The 23,652-nt window shown below is 38.0% G+C and overlaps 4 protein-coding genes across 8 annotated transcripts in view; 2 read left to right on the plus strand and 2 right to left on the minus strand.

Annotated features, from left to right (window-relative positions):
* The first annotated feature begins 549 nt into the window (after nucleotides 1–549).
* On the plus strand, nucleotides 550–4,826 carry LOC111873519 (protein BCCIP homolog). The gene is made up of 5 exons (XM_023868297.2): nucleotides 550–696; nucleotides 1,352–1,507; nucleotides 2,163–2,443; nucleotides 3,192–3,381; nucleotides 3,994–4,826. The coding sequence occupies exons 1-5, from the start codon at nucleotides 571–573 to the stop codon at nucleotides 4,165–4,167; spliced, it is 927 nt and encodes a 308-aa protein (XP_023724065.1). The 5' UTR covers nucleotides 550–570; the 3' UTR covers nucleotides 4,168–4,826.
* A 1,546-nt stretch (nucleotides 4,827–6,372) lies between these two features.
* Nucleotides 6,373–14,142, minus strand: LOC111873540 (WD repeat-containing protein 54). The gene is made up of 6 exons (XM_023868329.2): nucleotides 14,014–14,142; nucleotides 12,111–12,344; nucleotides 10,788–10,968; nucleotides 10,051–10,264; nucleotides 8,429–8,654; nucleotides 6,373–7,968 (listed from the first exon to the last, which is right to left on the minus strand). The coding sequence occupies exons 2-6, from the start codon at nucleotides 12,336–12,338 to the stop codon at nucleotides 7,840–7,842; spliced, it is 978 nt and encodes a 325-aa protein (XP_023724097.1). The 5' UTR covers nucleotides 12,339–12,344; nucleotides 14,014–14,142; the 3' UTR covers nucleotides 6,373–7,839.
* A 949-nt stretch (nucleotides 14,143–15,091) lies between these two features.
* LOC111873542 (zinc finger protein 239) lies at nucleotides 15,092–20,244 on the minus strand. Of its 5 annotated transcripts, XM_023868332.2 has the most exons (5): nucleotides 19,884–20,056; nucleotides 19,395–19,735; nucleotides 17,768–17,905; nucleotides 16,260–16,342; nucleotides 15,092–16,175 (listed from the first exon to the last, which is right to left on the minus strand). In XM_023868332.2, the coding sequence occupies exons 2-5, from the start codon at nucleotides 19,434–19,436 to the stop codon at nucleotides 15,224–15,226; spliced, it is 1,215 nt and encodes a 404-aa protein (XP_023724100.1). In that variant the 5' UTR covers nucleotides 19,437–19,735; nucleotides 19,884–20,056; the 3' UTR covers nucleotides 15,092–15,223. The 5 variants fall into 5 exon arrangements, with proteins under 5 accessions (XP_023724100.1, XP_023724102.1, XP_023724104.1 ...); XM_023868334.2 differs by lacking the exons at nucleotides 19,395–19,735; nucleotides 19,884–20,056 and adding an exon at nucleotides 20,072–20,244; XM_023868336.2 differs by lacking the exon at nucleotides 19,395–19,735.
* Nucleotides 20,245–20,404: 160 nt separating this feature from the next.
* LOC111873530 (Hermansky-Pudlak syndrome 3 protein) overlaps nucleotides 20,405–23,652 on the plus strand; it is a 29,795-nt gene continuing 26,547 nt past the window's right edge. The window contains exon 1 of the mRNA XM_023868309.2: nucleotides 20,405–20,593. The gene's annotated coding sequence lies outside the window, so the exon portion shown is untranslated. The remainder of the gene's footprint in view (nucleotides 20,594–23,652) is intronic.

Raw genomic sequence — 23,652 nt, forward strand, 5'->3', positions numbered from 1 at the left:
ATGTTAAGAACTAATAAATGGTCTGTGTGCTTGCATTATACGTTGTTGAGACCGGTTGAGACTTGCTTGTTGTAAGTGTGGTAGTATGTATGACGTCTGTATTTGTTATGAATTTTAATATATTAAAATGAAACTATATTACTGATATGGCTGGCTAGTGTGTGTGGAATGGCAAGGTATGAATTTGACAGTGGTTTTTCCACGGCTTATGTATGTTATCTTGATAACTTGTGTCGTCTGCCTCAGGCCTGAGTATATATTTAATTGGGCCAAGGACGTATGGCTTGTAGTTATCATGAATTTGTAATGTGTGACGTTTTATACCCAGCCCTACGGGGAGATGATTGGATCCATGAAGTGAAAATAAATGTAAATATAAATGCAAACAATCAATCCATCATGAACTCATTCTTTACGATCCATTAATAAATACTCCACGGATATAGATCTCAGTGTCGTCATGCCTGAAATCCCTGGAACTATTTCATACACCTTGGCCGGTGATCCGTGCTTGGTGTGGGACGTTAGCGGACATAGCGATCCGTGGTGTGGAAAGAAGGAGCATAGAAAATGGCTGCTCCAGTTAAGAAACGTACAGTAAACGAAAATAGTAATTTCAACGGAAACGATGGAAAATCTGAAAGTAGCGATGAAAGCTCAGAAAACGGCTACATGGAGGAATATATTAATCAAGAGGTTTAACGACATTTGTTTGTACTATTCGGGAAAATATTGTTGAACATTTGATTTAAGTTATTGATGTAATATTGCCGTCACATCAGTACGAAAAAATTTTAATTTATGTGTATGTAAAGTGGAATGTAGGATTTTCATAGGTTCGATAACAATCCAGGATATTTCTGTTAAAGAACGGTGTACTGTCCTAGTCCTCTAGTGTTTAATTCTGTATGTGCCGTTTCGAGGCTCCGTTTATAACTACCCTGCATGATAGGCTTCGGTCACCGCCCATGCCGTTTTTCTAAGCAGCTGCAAAACTAAAGAACAGTGAGATGGATGAGACGTTGGCTGTCGAAGTCTGTAGTTCTTGTCTATGATAACATAATCATGGTTATCTCTATTTTCAACGTCTGAAAATCGAAGATTAAATTAATAATGCAGTACTGTGTCGCTTAGTTTCAGGCACACTGATGTTGAAAGTAGTGCAGAAAGTCATCAGCCATCTCAGTTCCTTTCCCTTGAGGTCTAAGATTAGCTGACATTTCAGTTGTAGTTTCTCGTTACATATCCAATCAGTATTCCTAATTTACAATAGAGTTGTACGTTTTGTAGTATGAGGAACCTTGTGATATAAAAATATGTGATTATCCAGCATTTCATCCTACTGTTTCAGATAATTCAAGTTGACTTTGAAGGAAGAAATCCTGTTGATGCAGACTTCCATGGTATCAAGCAACTCTTACAGCAGTTGTTTCTGAAGGCTCACATTAATCTGTCTGAACTGGCTGATCTCATAATAGGACAGAACTATGTTGGCAGTGTTGTGAAGGTACGCAGTAATAGAGGAGTGCTCTGTAGAGTTGTGTTTGCATGTTTCAATGGGCACTGGCAGGCTCTGTTTGTAGGCATTTACACACTTTCTTGTACTGAATTGTTCCTCCCACCATCAGAACAAGGGGAGTGTAGGGTTGCATAAAGTTCAGCCTGCTGAGCATTAGTGATGGAAGTAACTGAGTTAACTGTTTGAAGCATGGAGCACATCAAAATATCCTGTTAATGATGTTTAGAGAAATGACCACTGTTCTATTGTGTCATGATTTCCTGCTGTACAGTTTGCAAATAATGCATTACATCAGTGATAACATGCATCCAAATCCAAAATATGAAATTGCAGGAAAGAAAAAAAAATACCTGAATTTTGAAATTAGAAGCCTTCTCAGCTCTGTGCTTTGCAGACTGTTATGTCATGTCACAACTGTGGACACAACCAAGTACAACACATAATACAATTGTATTATAATTATTTTTGATAGTATTTTATGTTTGCAGATTTAAGGGGATAACAGAAAACCTACAAGCTGGATCTATGCCATTTAGTGATCTTAAAATTTATGGAAGCAAATTTTATTTTATTGTTGCTGGAAGTATATTACATCACATGGCCAGACTGGCATTCCAACTTGTAATGTCTCTTTTATATTCAGCAAAGTGAGGTGGACTCAGAAGATGGCGATGATGACAGTGATGTGAATGATGTGTTTGGTGTGACGTCCGTTTTGAATATCACCGAGAAGCAGAATCTGGAGTGTGTCCAGCAGCTGCGCAGTCTTCTCCTGGAACTGTGCAGTGAGCACGCCACCGACCAGGCCAACACTCTGATCCGATCTCTGCTATCAGATGATTCTCAGTCTATCGGCCTGCTTATCAATGAGCGTATTGTAAACATTCCTGCACAGATATCAGTGCCACTTCTAGAAAGTCTTAGGTATTTTCTGCTGCTGTTAGTTCTCTTACCTTATAAGTCTCATACCCACCTTACTCCATAGGTCAGAGTTTTCCAGGCTCTGGATCATAAGGTATCTTAGGAAAGAGTGGATGAAGACATGTTCATATTATTCTGATAGAAATATGTAGAAGTATTTAAAAATGATTCTCTTTCGGACATAGCCTCTGTAAAAACAAGTTTTTGGAAATTTGGACACCTGGTTTCCTTGAGGTAATTCAGAATACGGTGAGTCTAGTACTTAACATGATTGTGTAGAATTTCTTCTAGTACAGATTGAGACTGTTCAGTGTGTCAGATATAGCATTGAAGCGTTGCACTGTTCACATGTTTTTAATTGTAGGCACTTTACATGGTCACCATCGTGAGAACCCAAAATGCAGCACGTCATTCAGGATTTGTAACTATGTTGGATGCAAAATGTTCCTGTGGCACTGACAGATCAGATTATCCCATAAGACTGAACTGATTATTATATCATTATCATAGTGTTTTCCCATTCTTATGTTTCAGTAAGATTGGTCGGTGTCAATATGATTACAAACTACATGTTAAAATATTTATTTGTTACTCTGGCAGGATATTTTAATGGATGCTTCTAGTTTAAAATAATGAAAAAAGTTTCTCCAGAGTTCAGTATCTGACTTGTTTGTTGGATATATCTGGTTTTGCTGCTGCCAGGCAAGCCTTCCACGTCTTTTCGTAACACGTGGATGTTGTATACTTCCAGCAAGGAGATTAAAAGAGCTTGCGAAAAGAAGATGCCATACGACTTCACATACTTCATACTGATCTGTAAGCTGTACAGATCAGAAAAACCACAGACAAAGAAGAAGAAAAAGAAGAAGCAGCAGCAGTCTGGTGGAGGTGATGAGCCAGAAGTTGTCTGGTCCAATCTGGAGGAAGAAATTATAAACCAGGTTTGTGGAACATCTCTTGAACGCGTGCTGTGCTGTGCTGTAGTGATGTAGCGCTACAGGATGACTTGTCTACTTCTGCGTGTGGTAAAACTGCAGAAACTACATTGAGTTACCTGTTTACAGCTAACTCCATGCAGTTCTTCTGATAGTTGTTCAGCTGCGCAGGAAATTTTATTTTTTGTTGAGACCCAAATTATCCTAGCACCATCTACAAAAGGACTGAATGTGAACCCCTGTGCATTCTGTTATGGACCTAAGTCCAAAGGAATATTATTGTTACTCGTGTTTCACAGCAGTGAATGTCTGACCATTTGCCAGTCATGTGTGTTAATAATGTTTTGGATAAAAAAAACTGATTTAATTTAGTATGGCAAGTTGACTATATTTATAAAGTAATATTAACAATGTCTGCAAGGAAATGCTTGTGGCTATGGCCACCAGCGAAAAGACGATTCAGCCACTGGCCTATAGGAATGTATCAGTGCAAGACTTGTAAGATCCCAGACAGACAGTTTTAGAAGCACTATCTGTTGTAGTACTCACATGCGAGATCACCCTTCATATATCTGTCACACACTCTCAGGCATAGCTCATATGTGTTTGTGCATACAGGAAGCTGACTGCCAGTTTGAATTCTGTGTGAAAGGCGACTCTGACTCTGGTCTGGTCGGACACTGGATGGAGGACGACGTGGAGATGAGCCCATACAGGCGTGTGCTGCTTCTGAAAGCCAACAAACTGGACCCACTCATCGAGCGAATCAAAACTTCTCTGTCTCAACAGTAGCAATTCCATAATGTCTAGTGGAGAGAAGTTATTCAGCCTACATATGTATAAACTGCTGTACTCAGTTATTGAACTTGTATAATGTATGAAGCCCAACTGGTGCAGTGGTTCAATAATATGTGTCTCTCATATAAGCTGGAAACAATTACACTTAATTTGTAACCAGTAAGTTTCCAGTCTACCTGATGGGTACTTTTTCCCCATCAGAATACTTGATACTTTGAAAATAAACTTATCTGGAGTTAGAGTGTCCGATTGCATTTTGGTGATATGAACACGAGTTTTATTAAACAAGGCCAGACCATCCTATCGCACGCAGGTATTTACACCATAATCTCCACCCTCGTTTATTTCAAACTGCATTTAATTTATGTTATTAACATAATATAAATAAATGTTTTTGTTTAAGCAGACTTTATTTCCCATACATAGAATAAATTATCAAAACTTATTATGCCTTTTCAACTTGTCTTTGGCAACACAGGGTTCAGATCAGTGCTCTACAGCATAACCATCCTTAACATTTGACTGAGGTGCAGTTATGGTGCAGTATAATGATGAAGGCAGGATATTTTCTTGAGTCACGAAAGCAACTGTCATGTAATTGGTGAGGGACCATAACGCAGAGCCCATTTAAAGTAGACAGTCCATACTCTGCACCACATAATTAATGTTTTCTTATTGAGTGTTGTCTTGTAAGATGTGCCAGGATAGCTCACTTGATATAGTGACTGGCTACACGCTGGATGACCAAGGGGCTGGAGTACGAGTCCCAGTAGGGTCAAGAATTTTCTCTTCTCCATGTCATCCAGACTGGCTCTGGGGCCCACCCAGCCTTCTCAGGGGCTCTTTCTCCTGGGGGTAAAGCAGCAGGGGCATCAGTCAAGCTGACCACTCACTTCCAACTAGCCCCAAGGACAAGAAAATGTGGATCTATACATCCACTTCCCCGTACACTTTCACTGCATAGTGCTTAATTACTTGAAGCACTGGGTCAGCTTTACCCTTTACCTTGTAAGTTTTTTTAAGATCTACTTAGATAAGGCAGATTTTGGAATGATTACTTGCAAGTCTACAATTGTGTGAGTGAAAGATATTTATTAACAAGCACAATTATAAAGTGAGCCATCAGTCTGTGTTGCCAAGTTCTTGTGAGAGAAGATTCTGTGTGATCAAGTTCCACCACTACAGCTTGTGTGCAACGTCATAGACTTACGCTGCTCTTCCAGTGGTGCAACCATTTGCATGAAAATGGTTTCCTGGTACTAAGCATCAAATGTAATTAAGTCTTCGCTTCAATGTCCAAGTGTCAAGTGTAACTGATTTCAGACTGGTGTAAGCAGTCGGTTGCACCAGTGGAACAGCAGCCTCACTGTACCAGTGCCACACAACAGTATGAGTTTCTTCTTAGCTACATGTTTTGACTTTGCTCCATCGACCTCATATATGCATTTCTAGCATAAACTGCTCTTACCACAGATGAATCTCAGATATTTATATAGTTCGTAGCTATGACAGAAATAAAATGTATGTCTATTGAGTGTTAAATTACAGTAAATCTGTGACGAGCATTATCCCAACATGATACTATGATATAATAACACTCAAGTGTGTGAGATGAAACACTGTCACAGTCATGAATCATCCATAATGTTGTATTTTAGCGTCCTGTTGCACTGATTTTCATCCATGATATATATACAGTGTCCGTCTTGCAGTGCATCCACTTTACCTGTCGCTTCACAACATGTTTCGGCACATAGTGCCATCATCAGGTGTTCCGTTTACACTAATCTATTGCATTGCATGCCATTATGTCAATGTAAAATTATTTAAAAAGTATTTTAAAATGTTCGTCAGTTATAATAAATTTTTTGTATACTAAAATCTTGTTAAGATATTCATCTTATCTGTCCCAATTCAAAACCCGCGCATGGTTCCTCCACTATGGGAGTCATTCCTCTTATATGCCATGTGTATCTTGTTTCGTGATGCGTGTTCCCCTTTTTTTTTGGCTGCCAAAAAGGGAGCTTGTTTAGAAGCTTAGCTACAATTCACAGGCAGTGCAGTTTTGTACTGTACAAGAGTGTAACATTTTTACTGCTAAATAAGACTGGAACAGAAATGTGTGTGTGTGTACAATTCACAATGTGAATCTTTGTGGCTTATGAAGTTCACTTGCTGTTAGTAGCATTTGATTGTTTCTTTATATACACAAAAATCTCCATTTATGGCCTAAGTAAAGTGGATGTTCTATATGTCAATATGGCTGATAATCGCTGAATTGCCTTACAATTTTTAATGCAAGTCTCTCATAGCAGTTTTTTAAAAAAATTGTCCAACAGTTCAGGTATTGAGAAGTGGACAGAAATGACCATATTAGGCATTCTTTTTTACTTTGTAAAGGGCACTTAAAGACCTGGCTGTGAAATTATCTGGAACTAGACATGACATTAGGTAAACTTAAAATTAGAATAAAAGTGTGTTTATATTGTTGGATGAATATGTCAAGACAGCTCCTGCCACTTTGGATGTCCGTAGGTCAGCTCCTCCGCACATGCTCAAATCTAGATAAGCCTGTAGTGGCACTCCTGTATATATTTTCAGCCATTTCTTTGAAATTAAGTGCCATACCCTTGACATGGGGATAATGCCACTAGATTTACCTCTAGTTGGGAATTTAGTATAGTTTGGAACTGATAATTTTTTAATAAACATGTGACAGAATAATCTGTGTACAGCACTGTGAGTCTATTCATACAGCTTTCTGTGTGTGCCACAAACTGATTTATCAGAGAAATGTTTTACACGTGTCAGAGCTGCAAAATTAATTTAAGAAGGTAAGCAAACCTCACCAAGTTTTGCTGTGTATCATATGGTTTAATGTGCAGTAATGGTAACAGTGCTTTTCTGGTTTATGTGTAAAGCGTGTCTTATGTTTGCTACTGTCATTAATGGTAGAACCAGGAATCTCTTTATGAGGCATATATTACATATCTGAATTGTGATATTCATTTATCTAGTACAGTTGGTACTTGTGGACAAAATAAAAACAGTAAAGAAGTGTTTTGTCTTATCTGATTCTTCCCGTGCTGTGGACACATGAAAATGGGGCTTCTGCTCCCGACATAGTCACAAATGTGAAGTACAATTTTCTGTTTGTCTTCTGATGCTGCTGTAACCTGGTTACCTAGTTCCTTCCATACGGCTTGTGGGAGATACAGTATTTGTTACGCCTTCTAAATATCAGTTTCGAGCTCACTAAATGCTAATATCCCCCCCATCTTCAAATCTTAGCAGTTTTACTTAATGTGTTTTGCTGTAATGTGAAGTGTGTCCTGCTGGTTTTGTAAAGTGGATGGAAGGAAAAAACCACAATAGTTCGAACATGTTCCACAATATGCCAAGGAAAGTTAAGGTTAACTGTATGTGAAACACAGCAGATACTGCCTCTGAATAAGCAGTACAGGTCTGTTACGTGTCTTCACATTGGAATGAGTGTATCACCTTGGCTTAACACTTGAAGAGCAGAGAGGCCGGTTTCAAAACTGGGTGATGCAATTTATTTTGTGGTCTGCATTTGTCCTGCTATGCATTGTAACAGTGTTTCTTTTCTTAATGTTGGACAAGCTGCACCTTATCCATACTTTTCCGAGTGAGAGCTGCAAATTCTCATGCACAGTAACATATGACATCACAGCTATCATAAGCTGACACACAGAACTTCTCCCCTCCAGGGCAGAGAAACTTTCCTCCAGTTAAAAGAGAATCCTGTACTTGAGCTGAAAACTTGTGGTTCACCTGAAAAAAATATTACATATGATACAACTGTTGTTGGAGTCTCTTGCCCTGGGAAGGATGGACTTTATGTGTGTTTAGTTTCACTTTAAACTTATAATGGGATCTGTACTTTATTTTAAAGTGGAATAATGGATTCAACTGTCACACATGAGCCACAGAATGCATGGTTACTGATACTCTCACATGGCCACTGCAAGCAAGTTAGGACAGCACAGATCAAGAGTCACACTGAAGATCTATATGAGCAGAAATTAAGCACAGAAACATACCATAAAACTATGCAGTTATTAATCTGTGGTATCTGCTAGCCTGTGCACTGCAGAATTCAAACAGAACTACAATCATTCTGCCCAGACCCTACTGTTCCCAAATTTCATTAACAGGCCCAAGTGCCCTATGCACATGTGTGAACTGACTCACACAAGTATGAAAACTGACCACTTGTTGAACAATGACTCACCCTTCCATCATCTCTGGATATCTGCCATATTTTGACAAATGAATCCTCTGAGACAGAGAGAAAGTAGCCCGTGTCCAGAGCTATGTCACAAGCCGTGATCCAGCGAGCATGGGCTGCTACCTCACACATAAGACTCAAGGTTTGGGTGCCAAATACACGTATGTGACCAGATCCATATGCACCCAAAATAAAATCTTTCCACATCTTCATGCTTGTGCACGGATATCTGAAACAAATAAGCAGACACATGAAACTGGAGGACATGCTTGGATAAAGCTGTACATTCAAAATCTTGTGCATAATAAACCAACTTAAGTCCAACATAGACCACAGGGAAGATTGATGGCATCAGATTATGCACTTTATTAAAATAATAAAGAAATGAAGAGTGAATTAAGAAACCTCAAGAATAAATAAATTCTGCAGATCACAGTAGAATAAGGGGAAGCTCCTAGCAGAGATCATAAAGACTATTTTCCTACCACAAATACTTTTAATCTTACAGACCTATTATTACTACTATTAGTAATGTTATCATTTTCTTTCCTTCTCTGAAGAAGGTATTTAAGCACAGATTCCATATATTTGTCAGACATAACCTCAAGTTTTACACCACAGCTGAGTTCAGGCACTATCCTGGAATCTGACTGGGACAGGTGATGCAGAGGAAAAAGAATTGGAAACAGCAGCTAGAACAGCCCATCTCTGGGCTGGGATCTCCTGAATATGAAACAGGAGAGGCAATCACCCAACTGTGATATTAGGTTGAAACCATGTAGCATGGGGCTGGAGACAGAGCAATGCACAACTGCAATGAAAGATCTGTCTGGAAGAAGATACATGCTCACTGTTGTTCAGTGCATAAAACATCGAGGTGGAAGGAGACAGGAGAAAACTTTACAACAATAAACATGATGATACTGAGAGTTCTTTATTCTGACCAAGGCTAGACATATATATATATATATGTACTATCAGTTCTTGATGCAGACTGCAGTCAATCAGCATTCCTTACAGTCTTATCAATGTAAGATGATACTTCCTATGATTGCTAGCTTTTTCTGCGTTCTGAACAATATTTTAACCATATACAATTTCTATTTTCCTTTAAAAATCCATGGATTGAAATAATTCAGAAAAATATTGCAGTACTTTGAAGAATTCATTTAAAAATACATATTACAATGATAATTCTGATTTAATGAGTGTAAATGCACAAGCAACAAAGTTTATACAGGAAACAACAACCAGAGAATGATGGTGAGACAGGCAGAGCTCTTTAACAAAAGCAAAAACAAAGTAAGACATACCTCTTCCATCAGCTGAAGTTACCAGAGCAGTCTGGAAAGGCTCGCGATGACATCAGCCACTGAAATGTGTAACAGGACTGTCCTGTAAGCTGTGCTTGTGCAGTCAAAATATTGAAGCTACCAAGTACAGTGGTGTCATGTGAACAAGTCAAGGAAACTTCAACATCTATGTGCAGTCTTGCTAATATTCTCGAGTGCTACATTATTTCAAACAGTAGCAAACTTACACTCTGGACATGAAGATGAAACCAAAGTCTGCATCTAGCCCTAGCTACGAAAAGAATGTAAACTTTCATGTTCGTGACTGCTTACCCAAAAGTAGGAAATGTATTTACAGGTTCCAGCTGATGTTCCATTCTCCACAGACAGAGGGCTCCAGCATCATCTGCTGTGGCCACAAGATGGCCACCCACTGAAGTAGCAATGTCTGTAATGGCCTTCTCGTGAACCCGTTTGTGCTCGACTTGAACCACTTCATTAAAGTCTTCGGTAATGTGAAAGATATGAATGGTCCCACTGCTATTACCTGCAAACATTACATTATCTTAAAAATGAATCTTGCTTATTTGGGTATGTGCAGTAAAGCCAAAAAGATTTCAGAGTTTTTCAACCAAAGCAGACAATGTGATATGTCTTCAAGTCTTCATGTCCAAGCATGCAAGAATATAGAAGTTGAGGGCAGATTGTTCTGATGTGCACACTCACTGTACTGACAGTGTCATTACAAAATGAAGTCAAAAGCAAAAGCATGGTTTTATTTATGCCTGCTTTAACAAAATTTCATTCTTAAAATTATTTTTCAATACCTTCTGCAGTTAAATGCAGTTTCATTTCACATATTAGCAAAAGCCAAAATAAAGGATTTCACATTCAAGACATAATCACAACTGGCTAGTCACAATTTCAATTTCTACCACGGAAAATCACGTATTACTTGTCGTCATATCTTCACTCACTCACTCACTCATGGAGCTGAGCCCTTCTTGAGAAGCTGCCAATGTTTCCTAAGTCAAGTGTACACTATGAAATGTCATGACCATGGAACTAACCAATGCATAACATGTCGGGTCCAACGACAGCCAACCCACGAGCGAAGCAGCCGCCTACATCAGGCACATCCATACAAGGATGTGAGAACTTGCATACTCGGCCATCTTCATCAAATATTTGCACACCCAAGGATGAAGCAACCACAAACAGTGCCTGTTGTCTAATGATGCACCACATCACCTGAATTGCAAGATTTCCTCAAGGTTAATAATACTGAAATGACTGACTACAAAAGAAAGATAGAGTAAAACCAAAGATGTAAATTATGGAGAGGGTTTGTGAGCTTCAGGGAGTCAATTTGATTGTTCTCCTAATAAAACAGTCAACTGCTTAAATACCATGAAGAAATTAGATGTGAGGGAGAGAGAGAAGACAACACATTGCATTTTACTTATGTATGGTTTGTCAGTAGTTAAGACTATACAATATCAAATGAATTGGAAAGGATGTGACAGAAAACAGCACTGGCCAAATTTGAGACACAAGGCTATTTTCCTGGAGGGACTGAAGAAAACCACAAAATACACCTCAGTGAGGATAGCCAGTCTCTGAACTGAGATTTGAATTTGGGACCTTGGAAATATGGAAAAGGAATGCTAACTACTCGATTGTGATGTTCAGTTCATGCATTTTTCACTCCGGTACATGCAGAGTGTGAATGAACAGTCCACAGAATGAGAACCCTAGTGTCCAGTGGATACAGGAGAAATCTCACTGTAATGCCAAAAAGAGGCAGAACGTAAATCCTGGTCACACAGTTCACAGGCAATCATCTTAATATGACAGGTCAGATATGAGTACAAATCACAAGAATGATCTGATATGAAAATTCCTGCAGTCTGGTGAATACTGGCTAAACCACAGCCCACCAACACCACAAGCCGTAAGCAAGGAGACAAAGTCATGCAATCGCTGTGTGCAGCTGCCACTAGACACACTGACCGTGACCATGTAGCCATCTGCAGCATCTGAGAATTCATGAGTGAAATCTGGAAACAAATGTAATTATTGTCTTTCTGGACATTATCCGTTGTCCTGTTTTTATTTAAAACACACAACGTTTCGCAGACTGGCTTCTGTCTCGCTGTGTGTTTTAAATACAAAAGGGCCATGGATAATGACTGGAAACACAATAATTGCATTAATATACCAGTGTCACAAAAATGAAAGATCCTGGTAACCAAATAAACATGGCACATTAAATCTGCCAAGGCACTATAAATATTTTATTAGTTTCACAGACAGTTCAAGTGACAAGACATCTCAACTCCTGACCAAGCTCCATATCCCATGAATGCAAGGCACTGGAAGTTTCAGCTCACCTGTGTCACAGAAGTACTGACATGTCTCGGCCGTGTGCCACTCTCAACACATGGAATGTACCTGGGTCTTACTTCTGAGCTATAAACTGGAATAACATTTATATATCCTTCATGAATAACAGCAACTGTAAAAGCTGCCTTTGTCTGTGGGACAAACTGGACAGACAAGTTATTTCCAATAGCTGAAGCGCTGGTCACAAGAGTCAAAGTTTTGTTTCTTTTATACATCTGCTCCTGAAACAAATTAAGTTTAATTACCGGTCAGTCTCAAGAAACGGTGTTAAAACGGAATAACTGTACATCATAGAACCGTGCTGAACATTATAATACTAAGAGACTCATGCAGGAAGAATGGAGGAGGTAGTGGTCAAATTTTCACTCTTTTTGTTCACAGCTGAACATTTTCCTGACATATAGTTCAAGCAGTTAGTTGCTGGCTTCCCACCACGGTGGCCTGGGTTCAAGCCTGGGTCTGGTCATGTAGGATGTGTGGTGCACAAAGTGGCACTGGGGCAGGTTTTCTCTGAGTACTTCAGTTCCCCTGCAAATATTCATTCCACCAATTGCTCCACAATCACCCTCACCTATCATCTGGGGCTGATACAATAGGCCAGAAGTGGCTGCAGTACAAGGGACTTAGTCCCACCCCACTAACAATAAAAAAAATACTGTCTATATCAGGACATGATGCTAATTACCAAGTAGGCATACTTCCATGGTAATCTGCAGCTTGTTCCAAAATATAAAATAACCTATGTAAGATTTGAGGTTTTCACAGCGATGACTATGAAGAATGCCGTCTTGTGGATGTTGCGTTGTGTATATCTTGTGTGAACCAACGTTTCAGAGGAACATATCACCTCCATCTTCAGGCTGCAAGCTGCAGCCACCTGCTCACACTAGTTCCTTGCTCACAGATTTTTCTACCCAGAAGATGGAGGTGATACATTCCACTGAAAAAACGGTTCACACAAGATCTACATGGCGTCACATCCAAGAAAATGGCATTCTTCATAATAAACGTAACTTTAAAAGATAAATGTCCTGTCACCTATTCTGTTCAGCCAAACACATAACACATTTGTGCAGCAGCAACTGTACAAATTAATGCAATTTAAGCTTCTCCTCTAAGTAAGCTATTCTGTTAAAGAACCCATATTTTTTCTATACAGACTTTGAATTATGTGATATTCAAATTCATCTGCAGGCTAAGTTGTTTATTTACATCCCATAGCTCTTTCATATGCATAAACTATGAAAGCAGAATGTCATAATACAAAAACAAATAGACTTATCAACTATTTGAATACTTACAGACATCTCTTATAATAAGAAACTGCATAAAAACAATTTATTTGGAAGAACTACCTCATTATTAGTTACATGTATTTGTAATTCATGAATTTTGATTATAGTAAATTCTTATACAGCGTAGCAGTGAAATGAGAGGTACCATTTCAATGCTTGCTTAAACGGGTTTTATCGTGATTCAAGCATTTGATTTTGGGGGAAATTACTGAATAACTTAATTCCAGTAGAGTACTTCGTGTAATTTAAAAAGGTTGGTGGCTGCACGTGAAGGTTACTTCTGCATTTTGTACGAATACTGCAACTGAATTTGTCTGGAAATTTTCCATACTGTCCACAACAAATAAATAAATAATAAAAATAATGAAATTAAGAATTCGACAGCTTGCGAAAAAATACTAAATTTCTCCGGTCCTTTGGAAAGCAAGTAAAATAAATATTCTGAACGACCGTAACACACATTTCCTAACCTATTCCACCTGCAATTTCGACATGAATTAATTTCTTAATTTGGGTTATTAGCAACTACGTTTAATGTTTTCCCTTTTCATAGGTTCAGTAAAAATTTGAATTCAAAGTCTACAATCCAACACACCTCATTAAATTCTCTCCGAAGTCGAAGCAATAAATATATCTGAAACAATCTCCATAATTTTAAACACCTAGCCCAGAGGGTCCAGAGAGAATACGCAACAAGTGAGTAAACATTACAGCACAATTTTTACCGATTAGTTAAGTGCAGAAATTCCCCGTGTTGTATGGAAGTCGAAGGTACTTTATTTGGTGCTGTGTTCACATAAGCACTTCGCAGGACCGATCAAGTAAAGTAAACTAAACACCATGTCCTCAAGATCCGTTTTAATAAGATAGGCATGACATTCTTCTCCACAACGTCCTGACCGGTTCTGAGGCCCTCCTATCCAGTGGATTATAGGGTAAGAAAGGTGGAGCCATACCTCCGTGCCTTAATACTTCTTCATGACCTGGTACTTGATTAACCCCGGAAAAAAACTGCCTTTTATGGAACCAAACAATCTGTGAGGGTAGCTGTACCTCGAATCTAGAACCTCAGAAGCAATAAATGTGCAATGAAAGTTATAGCAGGATGACTTTTGTTCCCACCTACAAATGTGCTTTGACAATAACTATTTTGTATTCTCCTTAGTAGCATCATGATTGAAACATTTGCGCAGTGCATGACACTGTATTTAAACTTTTCCACTGAAATGTCCCACTGGAAAATAGCATATAAAATTGTGGATGATTTACAGAAAGAAATACTTGGGAGACCTACACATAGACAGACAATATTGAGATGGATCTTAAGAAACTGGGATACAATGAGTTGGAAGGGATTCATGTGGCTTCAGAATGGACAAAATATCATGTTCTTGTGAACACAAGAATTAATTAAGTGCATGATGACATATTTCTTTGCCTGCTCTATGGATCAAATGTAGATAACATATGAACCTGTAAATACCTCCCTAATGGTCTTGTACCCAATTTCCTTACATATTTTCTAATCCCACAAATACCTGATTAACAGAAAACTTGGGACCTGTTCACTTTTGTCTTCAGAGAAACACACAGTCTCAAGTAAACACGTATGTACACATACAAACACAAGGCCACAGCCTCCATACATGTACATAAGAACAATAATGATCCAATTTCATTGCAGGCTATTGTGCAAGATACAAACATACACAAAATTATTTATTTTCAAGGTGCTATACAGTTCAATCCTATCAAAATTTGATACATAATGTTTCTAAGGTAGAGGAAGATTTTAACGATGTGAATTACTCGTTGTCCACTCCTTGTCCACTATCAGGCATTTCTTTGTCATGCACACGAGAATGATGTCTCTTAAGATTGCCAAGTTCTGTGAAGCTTCGTTCACATACGCCACATTCATATGGTTTCTCGCCTGTATGAATACGATAATGACGCCTCAGTTTCTCTCGGACTGGAAACTTCTTGTTACACACATCACAATTGTATGGTTTCTCCCCGGTGTGTATAAGTTTGTGTGCATTCAGATGTCCACCTTGGGAGAAACTTCTATTGCAAACCTCACAAGTGTAAGGTTTTTTACCTGTATGAATAAAACTGTGTATCACTAGATTTTCCTTTTGTGAAAAATGTTTATTGCACACTTCACACTTGTAAATCTTCACTCCTGTATGTGTGCGGTAATGTTTCTTCAAATGATCATTTCTTGAGAAGTCTTTACCACAGATATTGCACTTGTACTGTTTAATTTCTGTATGTGTAGTACGATGCCTGTGGAGACTTGCGCTACGTGAGAACTTTGCATTACACACGCTGCACTCAAAAGGCTTCTCACCGGTATGGATACGATAATGATTCTTGAGAATTTTACGTATTGAAAACTTCTTATTGCATACATCACAAACAAATGTCTTCTTGGCTGTATGACTGCGATAATGGTGCTTATAAGAGCCTTTGCTCGAGTATGTCTTGTTACAGATATCACAACTGTATGGTTTCTCTTCTGTACGCGAACTAATACAATCTGTAAAGTAAGAGTTTTCTGGAAACTGTTTACTGCTCACTGTACTTAAAGGGTCAACCAAATTCACAGTTTGAACATTATTTTCTACTTTTCCATCAAGTTGTACATGTAGAAATGTGCTGACCAAGCCACTGTCCTCTCTGGAGACATCAGACTCTTCGTCAGATTTCGGCCGACCAAGGACGGAGCCCTGTGAAGCAGTCAACTGCTGTGCACTGTGACAGAAAACAAACATCGCTTTTAAAGCATGCACATAGCCAGTTGCAACCAAATTAATATGCAGTTTGACAAACACTAACCTCTCTACACATTCCTCATGCTCCTCTACTGAGACCTCATCTTTCAGTTCTTCCTTTATAACAGTTCCATCCCAACAGTCATCCTGCAACACATTACACTGATTATCTGTATATGTGCAGGCACAAGCAGTTCTGGGACGAACTTGTGGAAACCCTAATTTCATACTGCAGAGGCATCCAATTCTACCAACTTGGGTGTTTTTCTTTTGTGGGTTACTTAAGGGGATAGAGAAAACTATGAAATATCTCAGCCAGGTTATCCAGTGCCCCAGCAAAGATTTGAACTGAGTACGTCCCAAATTGAAGTCAATCCGTTCAGTACTTACGTTGTTAATGTCACACTTGGGTAATATAAATTTATAATCTAACAACAAAATGCAATTTAACTCATGGTGAGCATATTACCCTTGGGTACAGATGATCATATAATCAAATATAATAAAGATAGATTTTTTTCTTTCTTGTGATTGTAATTATATTACAAAATCTATCTTCACTGTCACTGTCGTCGGAGTATCAGCATTTTATTTTTGGAAGAATTTATTGCTTAGTATAGATTCTGTCAACATTAAATTTTTCAGACTTAACCTCAAAATTTAACACTCTCTCAATATCTGCAACTGTTAATTTATATAGGTAATTAATTAAGCACCATGCCATGTGAAGGTGTATTGGGGAGACAGAACTACAGCTCCACACACTCTTAACCTTGGCACTAGATAGAAGTGAGTGGTTGGCTGTATGACCAAGCTACTTCACTCCCTGTGAAAGAGTCTCCGGTACTCACTGGACAAAGGGTGGCTAAGCTGAGAGATTTGGTGTGGATGCTGTGAAGAAGAGAGAAATCTCTTCTCCTTGCCAGGTACTGAACCCCCAATTCCTCGACTGTCCAGCACACAGCTCATCTTTATGTGGACTGAGCTGTCCCAGCTCCACATCTGCACATATGTTTCTGATCTGTCTCTGTGCCTTGCTACGTATGCCTGACTCCACCAGTTCAATAGCTATTGCCAATGCACTGAAAGCTATATTACAGAAACCCAAAATGCTTCTGTTTTATTTCTTGCATGGGAGTCTTTCTAGGCAAAACTGTGGACTGATGGGTGAAAGCTACACTGTAGCATGAAGGCACATTCAACTAGGCTTTATTGTAATGGCCATGGATTAGTAAGTACTGCATAAGGGAGGATAACGGGTAGTGCTATTAGGGGCGGCTTGAAGAGCTATCACATAACAGCTGAACTTATGCACATCACATATGTCTTTGAATAACTTTATAAAAACATGAACTTTCTTTGAAATGTCTGCCAGTTTGATGAGAATTCCAGATGGTTGGATACTGGATAACTGGGAGTTTACTGAACACTCTTCATGCAGGTCTGAGGCTTCCAATAAAGCTGGCCATACCATGCTGAAACTTTGGAGACAAGACATAACCATCATCCTTACTTCTAAGTATACATGAGGCCTACTTTGCAGTAAGACAAAAGATAAGAGATATTACTTACATAGGCTTCAGTCTTCACTATACAAAACGGTTGTGGTGCAGGGTCATCTTCATGTTTTATGTTATTGACCTGTTCTCCTTCACTGTGTGAAGACAGAGAGTGGCGATCAAGTTCCTCTTTAATCACATCCATCTTCGGCTGAAAATTGTCACACATGTCATGTATACCATTAGAATTATAAATGACATCATTATGATCAAGAAGGAGTAAGAATATGATAGCAATCAGGTGCTCATCACGTTATTGCTGCAACGAACTCCTCAGAGCAAAGTCCTTCAGGACAGTCAAGAAATTCTCTGACTTGCGTGGAACTTGAAAGTCCATTACTGCATTCACAAGGACCATCCCCAAGTCAGATGACCCAAATCCACAACCTCACATTCTATGTCTATAAAGATTCATTTTAATATTATCCTCCCATGTGTTAAAATTAAATGTAAATATTGCAATCTATGTACATTTGCAATAACAAAAAGAAATTAGCTCTTCGTGTAACAGGCAACAGAGGTCCACAGGGTTGTGAGATGTCAAGGCTCCCCCATTTTCTAGACAATCCGCTCACAGATGGCAGTGAGGCTGTGAGCCTTACACGCTGGCCACCCTTTACCCCCAGGAAGATTCCAGGTACACATTTCTATGAGGCTGAGTCAACCCAAGGACCACAGCAATGCACAGTTCAGAGGGGCAGAGGTTTAGGAAGGTTTATGAATTATACATGACTTAAGTATGGCCCTATATTAGCTTGTTTATTTCCCCTGAGAACCTTAAACTCGATGCATTATGATACACAACATCCTGCAACAAAACTTAATCATAGTACAAAAGAAAACTGAAAGAAAAATGTAGGTTATCATTGATCATTATATACTATAATAATAATAATAATAATAATAATAATAATAGAGTGAACACAATCAAAATAGTATCATTTAAAGATATAATGTTGGTATCAGTGCAACATTACTATCAGCTGAAAATGAACATCACTCTCTGCAAAGTATGTATACTACAATGCTAAACACACAGTCCGAATGTTCAAATTTGAGTTGCGTTGTTCTCACCACGCTAAAGGTGAGATAGCAATGCTCACCAGTGGTGTATATGGAACTGGGAAAACTTGTTTCGATCTTTTTTTACAGAACAAAAACACTGGGATAAGGGTGCACAAAACATATATGAATTGTTATGTTATGTCCTTGGCTGTGCTTATATATACTTGCTGCAATTTGTATTGCCTTTTAACTATTGTAAATGTTTTTGACAAGTATGGATTATATATGCTAGTGATTTTATTTGTGAATGTATAAGTGTTCAATGTTTTGTTTGTTTGTTGAGATGTTTTATATTCGGGGCCGGTGGCACATTTATGAATATTTTTAAATGCAAACGTATATGTATGTATGTATGTATGTATTAGCCCAAAAAATCATGCATGAATGTGACATATTTGTTGTGCCAGGCACAACAATTAGTTAGTGCATGATAATCTGTGTGATGAGGGCTTCAAATGGTTGGCAGAACACTGCTCTGTGGCCTTTGTGAATCAGCCACAGGATGCCATACTAAGCCCACGTTAAAGATAACATGCATATAATGAACTGTAATACTTAAATATTTGATTAATTACCGTTTTCTTTATCACTGATTGCACTGGAGAGAATTGCTGCATATCACTTTGTTAGGTTTTGTTATTTTTGTAATAGTTGGCACCTGACTGTATGTGACATGCAGGTAAGATACTGGGGAAGAAGATACTAGATAGTCCTGAAAGGGTGATGGGAAAGGCCACTTTACCTGTTTTTTTCCCTCCTCCAACTTACAGATTTCAATTGCATTTGAACATGGTTCATTTCTGGTGCTAATTTCATAGTGGAACTTACTCTACCCTATCACACACTTTGATTAGGGTTACAGTTCTGGAAATATGTTTCAGGACAAATAGGCGCTATTCCATATTTTACCTGAAATCTGAGAACTGAATGTCACTTTCCCACACAATGTACCTTTCTGAATTAGTTATGTTGAAATAATTACGTACAAAGTCTACTGGTTCACTAGCCATCTCCTCCAAACCCTACCACAAAACATCACTGCTTATACAGCATGAACCTGTTACCTCTGCTACTTAAGTCTTCAAACATATAACAAATTACAAGCACACAGTACATTTTGACTCTTCCCTTTGTAGAAACAATTATAACATCTCAAGCCTTGCTTAGGGCAGGGATCAGGGATCAGGGATTAACATAAACACAAAACGCCAGGCAGTCTGATGTGAGCTCGTCTTGAACTAAAAGCACTTACGTTCATAGTTCACGTCACACATCCACGGATGTGAATCGCGGTATTATCCATATCAAAGGGACTATTTCCAAATCCTAGGTTTTTTACCTATATGGATATATGGAAAATAAAGGAAATGAATGAATGAAATCTCATGGTTACGTAACAACTAGGTCAGAGTCGGAGAAACGGAGAAAATGGGAAAACTAAGGAACTTAGTACATAACTTTAACCAACACGTCAATTATACTGAACACCATCGACTCATTGGACATCGGAATATAGGTGGCTCTACTTGTTTTTCAGTACTCTAATATTGATTTACTGAGTTCCGTCTATGTAAAATCTGTGGAACACCATCATATGTGGGGAAATTTGGCGCAATTTTGGCAGTTGTTCAGAATTTCAGAATCGTTCAGAATACATTAATATAAAAATTTTATAGGAAATTCTGTGTTTATTCTCAGATTTATAGTTTCGACAGAAATACGTGTGCAATAAGTGGTGGAATCGGCGATATTTCAGGTTTCATGAAGCACTGAAGTACGCAATAGAGACCCAATGACGAAATATTAGGTTTAAAGTCAAGTTTTGTATTTGAGTTTAACTACCTTATGTTCTAAGTTACTCTACACGCATGATTTCGTTTGTGTAACTGGTATAAGTAATCTTTATCCTGTTGTGTGTCATGTATCCTATGGTATAAATATTTCATTTCATTTTATTTTCCATATATATCCATACAGGATAACAAACCAGGATGTGGAAATGGTCCTTTTGAATACAGATACATCAACATGCATATACAAAATTGCACGAGTCAATCAAACAAAGTCACTTACATCAATCTATAAATATAAATAATATAAGATAAAATAATTTAATAAGATTTCGGTTAATAAACATACTTTAAAAATAACTTACTATAAAACTTGTATTTACACCATTTCATATAAATTACCTATATTAACTAAATCAAATACAGTTACAAAATCACACACCTATGACCCATTATGTTTATAATATCATCATATTTAACTCCCATTGATCCATACAGTATATGCTTCAAAACACATTTAAAACTATTAAAATTCTAATTTCTATATTCACATTCATTAATCCAATGCAGTAGTTGCTCCTAATGTCTTAAATAGGACTGCTGCAGATTTCTAGACTGAAAGTATATTACAGTTGTTAAGCTATAATACGTTGTTGATAGTATTCTTTCACAGAGTAAAAAGAGTGATGAAGTAAAAATCTCTTCAGTGCTCTCTTAAAATTTATCATGTCAGAAGTCAACCCTTTTAAAGCTTGAGGTAAATGATTAAAGGCTTTAGTACCTGCTATATATGCACCCTTACTGTATTTTGTTAAGTTTACAGAAGGTAAATAGAGATTATTGGGGTAGAGTAGTGGTTAAGGTACTATGCTACAAGCTGGAAGGTCGCGGGTTCAAGTCCTGATGAGGTCATTGGATTTTTTCAATTGACCTAATCCTTCCGGCCACACTAGCCCCTGGGGTTTACTCAGCCTCTAACAGAAATGAGTACCAGGAATTAATTAAATGATTTTCCTGGGGAGTGAAGCGTGGCCAGTGCTAAGGCTGACAACCTTACCACCATCTTTGAGCCGATTGTCAAGGTAATGTGGGACCCTTAACGTCTCACAACCCTATGGGATAGCTTTACTTTTACTTTAAATAGAGATTATTAAGAGATCTGGTTTTATACTTGTGAATCTCATTAATAAAATTGAAAAGATGGTTATTATTAATCATAAATAAAATTAATGAGTATATGAATTGAGAATAGAATGTCATTAGTTCAAGCTTCTCAAATAAATGTCTACAAGACACTCTTGAACCAGAATTCGTGATAATTTTAATAGCCTTCTTTTGTAGTATAAAAACATTGCCAGCACAGGAAGTGCCACCCCAAAAAATTATGCCATAGCTTAAGATCGAATGTATATGGGCAAAATAAATTGACTTTAATGAATCTAATGGAATAAAATGCTTTATATTTCTCAATGCATAACATGACCTTGAAATTTTATTGATAACATAGTTTATGTGTTGTTTCCATGTGAGGGTATCATCAATGATTAAACCTAAAAATTTTGTTTCTGATGCCTTGATTAATTTAATTTGATTATCTACAATTTTGGAAGTAATGTTATAATAATTCATGGAACGAAATTCAACATATTCAGATTTGTTAAAATTCAAAGTGAGCAAATTAGCATTAAACCATGCATCAATGTCTGTAAGAGTCTGATTAAGATTAGTTTAAAAATCTAGCTTGTTTGTGTCAGTTACTATAATACGCGTGTCATCTGCAAAATGTGCTATATTATTGTTTTTGTTGTTTATTGAAGGTAAGTCATTGATATAAAGTAGGAAAAAAGCAGGCCAAGGATTGATCCTTGAGGAACACCACACTTAATTACTTCCCATTCAGAAGAGCTTCTGCAGTCAAATCTGTTACCTATTACAACTTTTTGATATCTATCCGTTAGATAAGATTCTATAAGTGTTTTAAATTTTCCTTCTATTCCATAAAATATTAACTTGCCCAATAATATTTTGTGATTGACACAGTCAAACGCTTTCTGAAGCTCACAATATATACCTCCTACCATTAACTTATTATTCATAGCGTGTAGGATGCTATCTATCAATGAAAAGGCCGCCTGCTCAGTCAAAGAATGAGACCTGAAACCATATTGTTCTTGGGCCAACATATTATTTGTCTCGATATGCTTAATGAGTCTTGCATACATAAGTTTCTCGATCATCTTAGAAAATGCAGTTAGCAGTGATATAGGTCTGTAGTTAGCGATGTTTTGAGTTTCCCCTTTTTTTAAATAGCGGTCTGATTATAGCAAAATTCAATCTATCAGGGAAAACACCAGTACTAAGAATTGCATTACAAATGTAAGTCAACGGGGAAATTATAAATGGAAGGCTTACTTTTATAACTGTTAGAAATTTCATCGTATCCACTCGAGTTTGTCTTTAATGATTTAATAATTCTTGTGATTTCCTGAGTGGAAGCATATTGCCATTTCATCTTGGGGAAAGGTCCGCTAAATGAGTTTACTAAGTGATATATTGGAGTGGGTAGTTCTTGATTTGAATATACAGTGCGTACAATCAAGTGCGCGCCGCGGCTGCAATTTGCCGTGAGTCATACCACCGCAGAACGGATGCAACTCCTCCCCGCGACTGCAGTGCCGTTCCCCGATAGCGTGAGTGTAGTGGTGTCGCTGAGTCTCCGTCCATCAGTTGCTCTACATGCACACATTTATAAGAATACAGTAAAAAGATAACTTACCGTGGTTTATAACAGGTGCTGAAAGTGACCTCCTTCTGCTTGCAAACATGCCGCGCATCTCACAAATAAATTACGCGACACTCTCTGCAGTTCGTCGACGGTAATTGAATGAATTACGCGTGTAATTTCATTTTGAAGACTATCAATGCTGCGGGGATTATTTTTGTAGACTTTTTGCTTCAGGTTGCCCCAAAGATAATAATCAGAAATACTGAGATCTGGGGATCTGGGAGGCCACAGTCCTCTACTGACAATTCTGTCTTCAAA

The sequence above is a fragment of the Cryptotermes secundus genome, unplaced genomic scaffold (assembly GCF_002891405.2).
Source record: "Cryptotermes secundus unplaced genomic scaffold, Csec_1.0 scaffold395, whole genome shotgun sequence".
Lineage (NCBI taxonomy): Eukaryota > Metazoa > Arthropoda > Insecta > Blattodea > Kalotermitidae > Cryptotermes > Cryptotermes secundus.

Excerpts from the sequence above, each read along its gene's own strand:
- LOC111873519 (XM_023868297.2), top strand. The coding sequence starts at position 571 with ATGGCTGCTCCAGTTAAGAAACGTACAGTAAACGAAAATAGTAATTTC. Across the intron at positions 1,508-2,162 it reads ATGTTGGCAGTGTTGTGAAG|CAAAGTGAGGTGGACTCAGA; the intron begins GTACGCAGTAAT and ends TTTTATATTCAG. Across the intron at positions 2,444-3,191 it reads CCACTTCTAGAAAGTCTTAG|CAAGGAGATTAAAAGAGCTT; the intron begins GTATTTTCTGCT and ends GTATACTTCCAG.
- LOC111873540 (XM_023868329.2), bottom strand. The coding sequence starts at position 12,338 with ATGTATAAAAGAAACAAAACTTTGACTCTTGTGACCAGCGCTTCAGCT. Across the intron at positions 10,969-12,110 it reads TCAGTACTTCTGTGACACAG|GTGATGTGGTGCATCATTAG; the intron begins GTGAGCTGAAAC and ends CTTGCAATTCAG. Across the intron at positions 8,655-10,050 it reads AATACATTTCCTACTTTTGG|ATATCCGTGCACAAGCATGA; the intron begins GTAAGCAGTCAC and ends TATTTGTTTCAG.
- LOC111873542 (XM_023868332.2), bottom strand. The coding sequence starts at position 19,436 with ATGCAGCAATTCTCTCCAGTGCAATCAGTGATAAAGAAAACG. Across the intron at positions 17,906-19,394 it reads AATCAGTGATAAAGAAAACG|CCGAAGATGGATGTGATTAA; the intron begins GTAATTAATCAA and ends GACAATTTTCAG. Across the intron at positions 16,343-17,767 it reads TAGTGAAGACTGAAGCCTAT|GATGACTGTTGGGATGGAAC; the intron begins GTAAGTAATATC and ends AATGTGTTGCAG.